At 37.3% G+C, this 13593-nt stretch overlaps 1 protein-coding gene across 2 annotated transcripts in view; it reads right to left on the reverse strand.

Moving 5' to 3' along the window:
• LOC125233057 overlaps positions 1-13593 on the reverse strand; it is a 262529-nt gene that overhangs the window by 14863 nt on the left and 234073 nt on the right. For both annotated transcript variants that reach the window (XM_048138903.1, XM_048138902.1), the window contains exon 6: positions 7921-8025. In XM_048138903.1, the coding sequence (XP_047994860.1) occupies positions 7921-8025 (105 nt within the window). The remainder of the gene's footprint in view (positions 1-7920; positions 8026-13593) is intronic.

Consider the following 13593-nt stretch of genomic DNA (forward strand, 5'->3'; position numbering starts at 1 on the left):
ATTAATGATAGGCGAAATAGAGGGCACCCCTAAATATCAGCTAACACAAACAAACATTAATTAAAAAAAAAAAAAACTAAATATAAAAAACTTCCCCCAATTCATTCGCCTGCGGGAAACCCCCAAAAATGCTGGCGACATTTCCCCTCTGAACTGCCAACCCTATTCTCTGGGCAAAGAAAGAGCCAGCCCTGGGGTCACCTGAGACGCCTACCAGCCGAACTGACACTTCCTTCACGAATTTTTTCGTGTCAGTCGACCACGGACCCAGTGTTTCCACTGCAAGCGCCACAAATTCGTATTCGTCCATTAAGAACGAATACTTGCGTCGCTTGAGTGTCTGAGCCTGGTCCGCGGCAGACCCAGGCTTCTTCGTAGACCCCTCAACGTGGGACGGGGCCAGCGTATCGACGCAGGTCGCATCCCACGCTAAGGGGCGACCAAGGCTCCATGGCACCAGAGTGCAGCCATCAGGCCTTTTGCCATCCGCTGCTGAGAGGCCTGATGGCTCCAATGTCGCGGGAAGAGAGGCGGTGCTGAGGGCGCGGCGAATTAGATCATTCAGAGAGGAATGCCTGTACATGCGACCGGCGCTCATTCTGCAATGAAGACCATGCCGTCCCATAGTATCCACCGGCTGGTCACAGCGACTGCAGGCGTGAGCCTCACAGATTTTCATGCCCAGCCGAAGAGAAACCGTGATCTGCAAAGCACTAGGCTCCAGAACCGTGCCAAGGTTGCGAGACGGGAGCGCGTGCAACCAATAATCCGACTCTTTTTCAGATACTGCCAAGAGTCTGGCTCGCTCATGGTGGTCCCGGGACTCCTGCAGAAGTCGCTGGTGCTGCAGCTTGACGTTAATAATGTCCCATGCCGCCTGACTGGACTTTTCTTCTGGGATTAGATCGACAGAATGATCTGCCCCCCAAGCAGCTTCTGCCTCTGCCAGGCACACCACCTTCACGTCAGCGGTATTTTTTTAACAAAATATTAAATAAAGAAGTTCTTAAATGTTCCTGTTATTTTTAATAAGTTTTATTATTCGTATAAATAAATTATTAATAGTTTTTCTATTTATTGAACGAGTTGGTTTCATATATATACTAGATAAGACTTTACTTACATTACTCATTGTATAGTTTTAAGCATGCTTTGTATTCCCACCCTGTATACAATGGTCTCAGTGCACTTTTAGTGTGGAACGCCACCATTAAAATTATTAATAGTTTTTATATTTATTGAACGAGTTGGTTTCATATATATACTAGATAAGACTTTACTTACATTACTCTTTGTATAGTTTTAAGCATGCTTTGTATTCCCACCCTGTATACAATGGTCTCAGTGCACTTTTAGTGTGGAACGCCACCATTAAAATTATTAATAGTTTTTATATTTATTGAACGAGTTGGTTTCATATATATATACTAGATAAGACTTTACTTTCATTACTCATTGTATAGTTTTAAGCATGCTTTGTATTCCCACCCTGTATACAATGGTCTCAGTGCACTTTTAGTGTGGAACGCCACCATTAAAATTATTAATAGTTTTTATATTTATTGAACGAGTTGGTTTCATATATATACTAGATAAGACTTTACTTACATTACTCGTTGTATAGTTTTAAGCATGCTTTGTATTCCCACCCTGTATACAATGGTGTCAGTGCACTTTTAGTGTGGAACGCCACCATTAGGCCGGAATGGCACGATGCAATAATACTGCCATATAATTTGGCGGCATAAGAAATATTTCTGTCACAAATTACCACGGAATCACTCGTCCTGGCTATTTGAGATGTAAAAAGTGTTGAGGTATGGTTTAAGTTACAAGCGGAAATTATCTGAACCTACAAAATCTGTAGAATATAATTATAGAAAACTCAAAGTACATACTACTCTTGACAGATACCAGCTTTGTAGTAGAAAGTTGATTCTTTTTCAGATTAAGTATATATATTTTGATACATAATCAACCTTAAAGCAGAATGGATTTACCCGACTTTGAAGTTAAGCGACACAAAGATTAAAAAGATCTACATTTATAAAACTTACTGATGAACACCATTAAATAATTTGGGATAAAACGGTTCGACACGTCAGTGTCCATTTTACCATTACCTCCAATATCAATCGAAAGCCCTTTTGAAATCATCGGGCTGTACAAGTACCTACCTACAGTCAAGATTGTGTAAGGAAATAAAGTTGCTCAAAAGTAGAGCTCTTATATTATTTACGAGTTAAGATCAATGGGACATGTTTCTTCTGTGATTCTGTCATCTGGCTGGAAAGCCTCAAATTTCAGGCCGCTGCGCTAAACGAAGTTACCGCCACCCGGCTCCGTTGAACAGAAAAAAAATTAGTAAAGCCACCCTGGCCAGGAATTAAGAAAGCCTCAGATCACATGTTGTTTGGTTCCGCCTCGGCCACATGTGACCTGAGATATTTCTTATGAAAAACTGTTGAAAATTTTAATGTAAGTACCCAATGTTTGACGCTTCCGATTATGCCCTGCGCTACACCGCCACGGCTAAGCTAACCGCGCTCATCCGAGTGAGATGTAATTAGGACCGCCTCATTATTAGAAACGCCACTTTATAACATAATGCACTTCTTTTTATAATGCAGTTTTAAATCGGCTAATCTTGGCTTTGTTGTGCTCTACTTATATTCGCAATAAACCTATGTAAGTATTGCTTGCAAACGTTTTTGCGAGTAATGCAAGAACATTTTAAATTAAAGGCAAAAGGGAATAATTTACACCTGCGGCAGGACTCGAAACCTGCGACCTCTTTGAATATCGGATCAATAATTAATTGTTGTGTTCCAAAAAGTTACAGGTTTGACCAGAGTTGTGAATTTCCCATTTTCCTTTGATAAAAAGTTGACATGATGAAAATTATTCCATGCATAAGCACGGATATCTAAGTATATACCTAACGAATGGAAATTTAGGGTCAGCTGTACGTCAGTGACAGGCAGGAGGCTGCGCAGGCCCCGTAGCCGAATGGCATTTCTGCGACGCGAAACGAAATCGAAACGCAGCAGAAAGGTAATCTGGCTCTGTCGCGCTAATACGCAAGAGCGATAGAGATAGATAGATAGATAGAGCGTTTCGTGAGAGTTTGTGCAATTTGGCTACGTACCCAGGATCGGGACAGGTGGCGTGCCCTCATTTTGGAGGACAAGATTCGCTTTGGATCACTGAACCAATATTAGTCATTTACTCATGGAAATAGTAGAGCTCTGCAGTCACTTATTCAGTCGTATAAGTGCATTTTTTTAAATTTTGGAACCCCCCAATTAGCATAAATTGTTAACAAAAGTAACTCACTGTCAGTTTTGTGACGATAATTAAGCATGAAATTTCAATAAAAATATTGTTTTTGTGTTAACTAGGTACATGAACTTTTAGCGATAATTTACATTCAGAATGTGAAAAAAGTAAATTTTTAGACAGATGCTTAATTGCCGTCACAAAACTGACAGCGAGTTCATTTTTGTTAACAACTTAAAACGCTAATTGGGGGACCCAAATTCTGAAAATGCCCATAATATGACGTCTATAAGTATCTGTAAGTTTTAAATAAGTAGATATGTAGAAGTGTCATCATAAAAGTAAGGGATATTTCTGTGTTTCACTTCTATCTTATTCGAGTGGTATAAATATGTTCGAATATATTATACAAATGCTATTAAAAGCACTGAGTCGTAAAAAGTGAGAAGTTAATAACTAGCTGAAAATTATACGTGATAGCTTTTTACAGATTAAACCAAGGTAAAATAGTTATAAATACACTCTAAATAATTGCCTCATTTGGCAGTAAATTGATAAAATTTACGATCTTAAGATTATTCTTAAATTAATGGTCTGTGCAAGTATGCACTAAGTAGTCTAAATAGGTATGAGTTTACGCTTTATAATGCAAGTGTGTAATATAAGTAGTTGGCTATTCAGGGTACCTAGCCAACGTCACAAATGATTACTCTTTGAAAGCGTCTTGTTTGTAGCTACCTATCGCTCTTCTATAGTGATTCGATGCGCAAAAAGTTCCACACTCGCGTTCGCGGCGTCGCGCCGTGATTCGCGCGCATAGTCTGGAAATAAAGCCAGGGTGGCTAGCCGAATGGCACAATCGCTCACGAAACGCTCACGAAACGAAGCGCTAGTAGATATCTATCTCTATCGCGCTTGCGTATTGGCGCGACAGAGCCAGCGGCGTATCGCTTTCGTTTGGCGTCGGAGAAATGCCATTCGGCTACGGGGCCAGGTCAGACCTGTCCCACTCGCGCGTGTAGGTATCGAATCGTAAGCACTAATATGTATTCTGTGGCCAGGTGCCGTAGCCGAATGGCATTTCTGCGACGCGAAACGAAAACGAAACGCCGCGAAAGGTAGTCTGGCTCTGTCGCGCCAATACGCAAGGGCGATAGAGATAGATATATACGAGCGTTTCGTTTCGTGAGCGTTAGTGCATTCGGCTACGCACGCTGACTGCGTTTCGATCGCCCTTACAACCCGGCCACGACATTGGTCTAAGCGCGACAGCGGTGAGCGGTAGCCATACGTGCGAATGAAAAGTCTCATCGCTGTGTCTCGCTCCAAAGTATGACTGCCGCTCACCGCTGTCGCGCTTAGACCAATGTCGTGGCCAGGCCGTTAGCGTCATCGTCAACGATTGTCACTTCGGCTAGGCCGCCAGGTAGCAACTTAAGTAAGGTTTTTGTTACGATAATAATGTCATAAAATTAAGGATTAAGAGCTACTGTAAGATATTAAGTAGAGTAACTTTACTGTAGTTTTATACACCGCAATTTTATGCGTATAATTATATTTATATTGAGAAAAGTGTGACCATAAGCCCTATTGACGGGCACACTATGTTGCCGAATAAATACCTTATTATGGCCCACTTCACCCACTTGCTCCAATCACTTAACCCAGGGTTAGTGGGCTGTCATCTGTCAAATTACATATGAAATGGTGGGTTAACCCTTCATTTTCATTGGTGCAAGTGGCCCTAATAGAGTTTAAAGTACCTAAGTGTGTATATTGCAAATAAAACAGTGGTAGCCCATCGTTTTTTTAGGGTTCCGTAGTCAACTAGGAACCCTTATAGTTTCGCCATGTCTGTCTGTCCGTCCGTCCGTCCGTCCGTCCGTCCGTCCGTCCGCGGATAATCTCAGTAACCGTAAGCACTAGAAAGCTGAAATTTGGTACCAATATGTATATCAATCACGCCAACAAAGTGCAAAAATAAAAAATGGAAAAAAATGTTTTATTAGGGTACCCCCACCCCCCCTACATGTAAAGTGGGAGCGGATATTTTTTTTCATTCCAACCCCAACGTGTGATATATTGTTGGATAGGTATTTAAAAATGAAGAAGGGTTTACTAACATCGTTTTTTTTATAATATTAATATTTTCGGAAATAATCGCTTCTAAAGGAAAAAAAAGTGCGTCCCCCCCCCTCTAACTTTTGAACCCTATGTTCAAAAAATATGAAAAAAATCACAATAGTAGATTTTTATAAAAACTTACTAGGAAAATTGTTTTGAACTTGATTGGTTCAGTAGTTTTTGAGAAAAATACGGAAAACTACGGAATCCTACACTGAGCGTGGCCCGACACGCTCTTGGCCGGTTTTTTGATAATATTAATATTTTCGGAAATAATCGCTCCTAAAGGAAAAACAAGTGCGTCCCCCCCCCCTCTAACTTTTGAACCATATGTTTAAAAAATATGAAAAAAATCACAAAAGTAGAACTTTATAAAGACTCTAGGAAAATTATTTTGATTTTGATAGGTTCAGTAGTTTTTGAGAAAAATACGGAAAACTACGGAACCCTACACTGAGCGTGGCCCGACACGCTCTTGGCCGGTTTTTTGATAATATTAATATTTTCGGAAATAATCGCTCCTAAAGGAAAAACAAGTGCGTCCCCCCCCTCTAACTTTTGAACCATATGTTTAAAAAATATGAAAAAATCACAAAAGTAGAACTTTATAAAGACTCTAGGAAAATTATTTTGATTTTGATAGGTTCAGTAGTTTTTGAGAAAAATACGGAAAACTACGGAACCCTACACTGAGCGTGGCCCGACACGCTCTTGGCCGGTTTTTTTATTTAGTTTTTTCTAAAATAAACTTGCATGCTACTTGCATGGTGTTAACGAACATGGACACATAATTTAAGCTTATTCACACTTACAAAAATATCAAGTTCTGAAAGAACCGCTCCATCTTAGTGCGTTTTCACATTATCCCATCCGATATCGGATGTCGGACCGATATACCATACAACAACAGGCGCCATTTTAGATTTTTTCTATTGAAATCCTTCCAATAGTTATCGGATCAAATAATGTGAAAACGGTCTTATAAAAGTTATAAAGAATCAGGCCATATTTTAGGTGCCAGTGCCTTATACCAATTCACAGGTATAGGTTTAACTAGATATTCCATCGCATTTTACTGAAGCTATTAAACGAAGTATTTTACAACGGTTGTAAAATAATAGCTAAGTGGTCCATTATGCGCAAACCATAACAATTAATAGTTTGTAAAACCATTTTACTCGAACGTAATAAAAATAGCTAAGTTTAATAAGTTTTATAGCCTAAGAGGTTTTATAGGGCTGGGAAAATTATTGATATCTAAGTAAAACATCGGATATTTTAATTATAAATAAGGATTAGTACCTCCGAGAAAAGATACATTTTCTTTTGGGTTGACAAACTAGTGTCGATGTAAAAGAACCTAATCAATTTCAAAGGCACTACTTGCTAGGTTTAGCGGACACTGGTAAAAAGACGTTTAAAATGTTCATCATCATTATGCCAAAAATTATGGAAACCTTTTAACTGCATTTTTTGGATCCACCACTTTCGCCCAGAACAGTGACATTTGGTGCAGTGGAATTGCTGATGATGGTCAGAACCGAACTCCTCAAATCTGAACGGCACGCTTATAGTGACTTTGGTATTTTAATAAGAACAGCATGCACTTTCGTCCAGAACAGTGGCATTTGGTGCAGTGGAACTGCTGATGATGGCCAGAACCTAAACTCCTCAAATCTGAACGGCACGCTTATAGTGACTTTGCCATTTTTATAAGAACAGCATGCGCTTACGTCTAGAACAGTGACATTTGGTACAGTGGAACTGCTGATGATGGTCAGAACCGAACTCCTCAAATCTGAACGGCACGCTTATAGTGACTTTGGTATTTTTATAAGAACAGCATGCACTTACGTCCAGAACAGTGACATTTGGTGCAGTGGAACTGCTGATGATAGTCAGAACCGAACTCCTCAAATCTGAACGGCACACTCATAGTGACTTTGGTATTTTTGGAAGAAAAGCATGCATTTAGTTCAGAACAGTGACATTTATTTAGTTATGTTTGTTAAGCATATTGAGTTTTCAAGTCAAAGTTTGTCAAGCTTCGATTTCTTATAATGTAATCGGATTCATGAGGAATTGAGGAAACTCCTCAAACCTTAACGTTATACGTATATTCATTTGTGTTGCCATATAATAATTAAAGCATTAAAAGCAGTTTTAAGAAATACTTACACATTTCTACATAATCCAACATTCGCAAGTAGCTTTCACCAGAACCCGAAAGGCGACGGTTTTTTTTTCTTAAAAATTATTTATAATATATTGGCCGTGCGTACGGAGCCCAGTCCAGTTACCGAGCAAAGGGCGTACAGCCGCCCTGCTCACAAAAAAAAGCCATATCCAAAAATATAATACATTTATTGGCTTTATTTGTGACTGGTTCTTTAATTCATAGTCAATCCTTGACTAGGTAAAGTGCGCCCTTTTTGAAGGAATTAGAAGTACATACAATTATACGAGTATGATTAATTGAATAGTATGATAGATAAAGATAGGAAAAGAAGGTTTTACCTTGGGAATGAAAGTCTAAGATCAGCTCGTAGCTTTGTGAGCAGCTCACTCGGTGTCCCGAATTGCCGCAGGCTCATCTCTTCGCCCATACCGAGACATGGATTTCTGAAAAAAGAAGCAAATTACAACTATAACATACACGTATATTGTCGTATATATACTACAGATAGTAATGATGAGTACACAGCATTCTATTTCACAGTCTATTTTTATTATGCAGATTTTTTTCTACTTTTTCTACTCATGAGCTCTTTTGATCCTAATCGTGATAAGAGAAAGAAGTGTTCCAAATTGATCATTTTTTCCACTGAGTTACACTCAGGAACATGAGACATTTTCTCCTGGGGAATCGAAAGAACGCATGATGCTGGTATAGAAAAATTATCCTATCAATAACATTCCGAAAAATGTTATATTTTTCTTGCTACTTACAATAATAGTTATTTGTTTTACAAGGGGCAAAGTTGTTGTTTAACCGCACGTGCGAATATTGATACCCGAGCAAGCGAAAGATTCCAATATTGAATCACGAGTGTAGCGAGTTGCAAGGGTTTCAAGGCACGAAGGTTATACAAACTTTGCCCCCGACTGAAACACAAATTTTTCACCACACCAACACGTACAAAATACTGACTATAAAACTATACTCTAAATTAAATCTATGAATTTATTCGATATTTTTAATTCAAAATCAAATTTGTAGGTAAATTTTACCTGCCAGCTCAAGATATCAAGTTAAAATTTGTATAAAATTACTTTGCACTCTTGTGGATAAAATGCCATTTTGCTATACCAGTTGGTGTGGTGAAATGAAATTATTTTGTGAGTAGCGCCAACTATAATTATGTATGCACGTTTTCGGTGATATTGTAAATAATTTTCCCAAATATGATCCATGATTATTTTAATAATACGTGCGAAGCACAAAGGAATACTTTCTAATTCTATACTTGGCCGAATATAATGAAAAGAATTTGATTGTATCATACTTTTAAGGAAAACTATTCAAATGGAAGTGACTTTTACTTTTGCGCCTATAAGTAATTTACTTTTCAACGTATCAGTAGAATCGTAATAAGCGCAATGAAAAGTATGTAGATACCTACTACCTACATAATAGGTTCAGTCAGCACTCAGCATTAAGGGCATTTTCAAAAAATGTGACATTAACTCGATGTCACTTTTGTGACGACAGTTAAGCATACACCCATGGAACACTGCCCATTCTCCTTTCAATAAAAATAATGCTTTTGTGTTAATTACATAAACTATAAGCAATTACTCTACATTTAAAACATGAAAAAAGTTGGTTTTTAGACATTTCATTTTTAATTGTCGTCAAAGACAACAAGTTAATTTTTGTTAACAACTGTCACTAATTTTGGGTCCCAATTTCTGAAAATACCCACAAACAAACGTTTAAAAAGCCAAAAATACATATAGAGGGCATTGTCTGTATATTAAAGTTGTGTACACATGTTTTTTTCACTTTGGCTATGTTCATATTTATGTTGCTGACTGTAGGTACTTCCGAGTTGCGGGGCCCCTACGGTAATAACTAAACAGAATAGTAATTATTATAAACAGAACTGGAGCTTTCTTACACATTGCACATATTAAAACTGACGTATCGTCTTGATTTTTCGTTGATGTTGGAAAAGTTGTGACATGTCGAAATCTTATACTTTTAAGAGGGGGTCGTACGAAATCCTCGAAAAGTGCATTCGGCGTTTAACAAATGCTGCTCACATTTCTAAATTAAATGAAATAAAATAAATGTAGTTATTATCTTGAAGAGTGTGTCTACAACTTTTGACTATTCACAATCTCCAATTATTAACGGTGTAATAACTAAACCCACACAAAGTTGACGTAAAATGAGAAAAACGTATGTCGCCGTTTAGTAAACTTTGTTAAAAAAATTCAATACTCTAGTTATAACATTATGTGATTCTGAAAGCCAGATAAATGGACTACAAGTTTTGAGGTTTTTTATATTTTTCCTCTCAAAGGCAACAAAGAAATTTTACCTTAAATTTAAACTATCGTAAAATTTCCATACATTCGCCATTGCTGTCAGAATTCTCCTTTCGATTAGATGCCGTGAGCGGCTCATCGGAGGCAGACGTGTCGCCGGTCGCTCCGCGTTGACAATTAAATTTGACAAATATTTTGACAGAAAATCGTGTACGTACACGAAAAACCATACCAGTGTAAAACTGTGCTCAAAATAAATAGGGTAAGTCGATAATGTCAGGTGGAGATCCAATCTCATTTAAAGTGTAAAGGTGCATGGCTTGTGCATCAAAAATAAATAAAAATATATCACATTATTAAAGAAAATAACGAACACAACCGAATGAGTATAAATGATTTCATTCTAGTTCGGTTAAATTGAAAAGAGTTTCATGTTTTCTTTTACTCATTGGAATAAATTTTCATTACGCTGGTATTAACAGTACGTCATTTTAAAAATATATATGACAGCACCTACGTCAAATTCTGTCAACCAGGTTGTGTGTAAACAATTATAATTTAATTTATTTTTACATATTTAGATACTTATTAATCGATTCTTACTTAGAATAGAAGAAAGGGAAATGCGGGCGGGTATATAAGTACCTATTTATTAAATACAATATTCCGTATGGTGTGCTTCTGGTTCAAATTTTTATATAAAAAAGTTTTAATTTCATTAGAGATTACCCTGTGCATATAATTAATATTATACCACGAACACGTAAGTAACCGTAAGTTCATCGTCGTCGGCGCGGCTTAGCCATACAGTTGGCCCGACGCTACGATCGCGAGACGGTAGATGTGGGAGGGTCCTTATTCGTCTAGAGCCAATTTGGCCACAAGTCGTCTCCTTCACGATTTTCGTCGACATCTCTTCTAAATACCTAAAACAGGTATGGATATGTTCCTCGTTCTCTCCAGATTACGAATTGACCTGTTTTAGTTTAAGGGAGGGGGACGGGTCGAGAAAAAGGGGGGAAAGATGGCGACCGACCATCATAGATATTTATTCACATCTCGAGTCCTATGGCACCAATCTGTTCGTGCGAGGTGTCATTTGAAAGCTTATTAAACCTACTTTAATTGTTTTCAAATAACTATGCTCATAAAAGTAACCGTTTAGGAAATATTTGAAAATATGTGTTTTTTTATCGCGCATGAATTGCACAAGTACTAGTAAAAAATGCGTCTAACTCAATAAACAATAACTTTACCGCAATTGATGTTATTATAAAATTTTCGCGTCTATTCATGCTCTTTCTAAAAATATAAGTTTCATTGGTATATGATAATATATAACCATGTAATTAAGAATTTTGTTTGGCAGGGGTTATCCTCCAGGTCGCATAAACGGGCGCTGACCGTAGTAAAGTATTCAATATTTTTGAGGTCTTATTTTACGGATCCATATGTGAGAGGTATCGTTTGAAAGATAATTAAACCTACTATAATTGTTTACACATAAATATAGTATTAAAGGTTGTTGTTTACATAATATTTGAAAATATGTGTTTTTTATCGAGCATGAATCGCACAAGTACTGGTAAAAAATGCTTCTAAGTCAATAAACAATAACGTTACCGCAATTGATGTTATTATAAAATTTACGCGACTATTCATGAGATTTCTAAAAATATAAGTTTTATTGGTAAGTGATAATATAACCATTAAATTACGAATTTTGTTTCGTAGTGGTCACTCCGCCGGTCGCATAAAAATGAGCGCTGACCGTAGTAAAGTATTCAATATTTTTAAGTTCTTATTTTACGGATCCATATGTAAGAGGTATCATTTGAAAGCAAATTAAACCTACTATAATTATTTTTGAATAACTATAGTTATAAAGGTAGCTGTTTACAAAATATTTGAAAACATGAGTTTTTTTTCGAGCACGAGTTGCACATATACAGATAAAAAATGCTTCTAACTTAATAAACCATAACTTTACCGCAATTAATGTTAATATAAAATTTACGCGAAATTTCATGCGCTTTCTAAAAATATAAGTTTTATTGGTGTATGATAATATATGACCAAGTAATTACGAATTTGGTTTAGCAGGGGTCACTGCGCCCTGTCACGATATTGGGTGCTGACTGACCGTCGCCAAATTTTCTACGTTACTCAGATCCTATTTTACTGATAAATTTGCGAGAGGTATCATTTGAAAGCATATTATGCGTACTATCTTTATTTTTAATATTTCAAGTCGAAACTGTAGAAGTTTACAAAATATTTGATTAGTAATATGTGTATTTTACTGTGCATGAATAGCATTGGCATTGATAAGACACGCCTCTAGCTTAATAAATTATAGTTTTCCGCAATTGAAATAATAACAAAATAAACGGAAAATGTATGACTTACACAAAAAATAAGTTTGGTTTGTATTGCATAAACAATTAATTTGAATTTGTTCAGCTCACCTACTGCGCACCATCATAGAAATGGATGTCCACCGTCGTTGCCTTTTTAGGGTTCCGTAGTCAACTAGGAACCCTTATAGTTTCGCCATGTCTGTCTGTCCGTCCGTCCGTCCGTCCGTCCGTCCGTCCGTCCGTCCGCGGATAATCTCAGTAACCGTAAGCACTAGAAAGCTGAAATTTAGTACCAATATGTATATCAATCACGCCAACAAAGTGCAAAAATAAAAACCGGCCAAGTGCGAGTCGGGCTCGCGCACAAAGGGTTCCGTAGCAGCAAATATAATAAACCAATAACTTAACCAAAATTACAGTTAAATCAACCTATCTCAAAAACTATAAGAGATACTTTGATCAAACCAAAAATCGTTGAAAGAGTTAATTAGCATGCATCACCTCTATTTTTTTTAGAATTTTATACCCCGTAGTTATAAAAATAGAGGGGGGGGGACATACTTTTTACGACTTTGAGAGCTGATATCTCAAAAACCGTTCACTTTAAGAAAAATGTTTTTTAGAAAACTTTATATCATTTTAAAAGACCTTTCCATTGATACCCCACACGGGTATGTACATCGAAAAAAAATTTTCATCCCTCAGTTACATGTATGGGGGGCCCCACCCCCAATTCTTTTTTTTACTATTTAGTGTCATAATTTTGTAGCGGTTCATACAACACATATTCCCATCAAATTTCATCACTGTAGTACTTATAGTTTCCGAGTAAATCGGCTGTGACAGACGGACAGACGGACAGACGGACAGACGGACAGACGGACATGACGAAACTATAAGGGTTCCGTTTTTGCCATTTTGGCTACGGAACCCTAAAAATGGAAAAAAATGTTTTATTAGGGTACCCCCCCTACATGTAAAGTGGGGGCTGATATTTTTTTTCATTCCTACCCCAACGTGTGATATATTGTTGGATAGGTATTTAAAAATGAAGAAGGGTTTACTAAGATCGTTTTTTGATAATATAAATAGTTTTGGAAATAATCGCTTCTAAAGGAAAAAAAAGTGCGTCCCCCCCCCCCTCTAACTTTTGAACCCTATGTTCAAAAAATATGAAAAAAATCACAATAGTAGAACATTATAAAAACTTTCTAGGAAAATTATTTTGAACTTGATAGGTTCAGTAGTTTTTGAGAAAAATACGGAAAACTACGGAACCCTACACTGAGCGTAGCCCGACACGCTCTTGGCCGGTTTTTTCATGATTTTTCAGATT

This window comes from Leguminivora glycinivorella, chromosome 14, assembly GCF_023078275.1.
Source record: "Leguminivora glycinivorella isolate SPB_JAAS2020 chromosome 14, LegGlyc_1.1, whole genome shotgun sequence".
Lineage (NCBI taxonomy): Eukaryota > Metazoa > Arthropoda > Insecta > Lepidoptera > Tortricidae > Leguminivora > Leguminivora glycinivorella.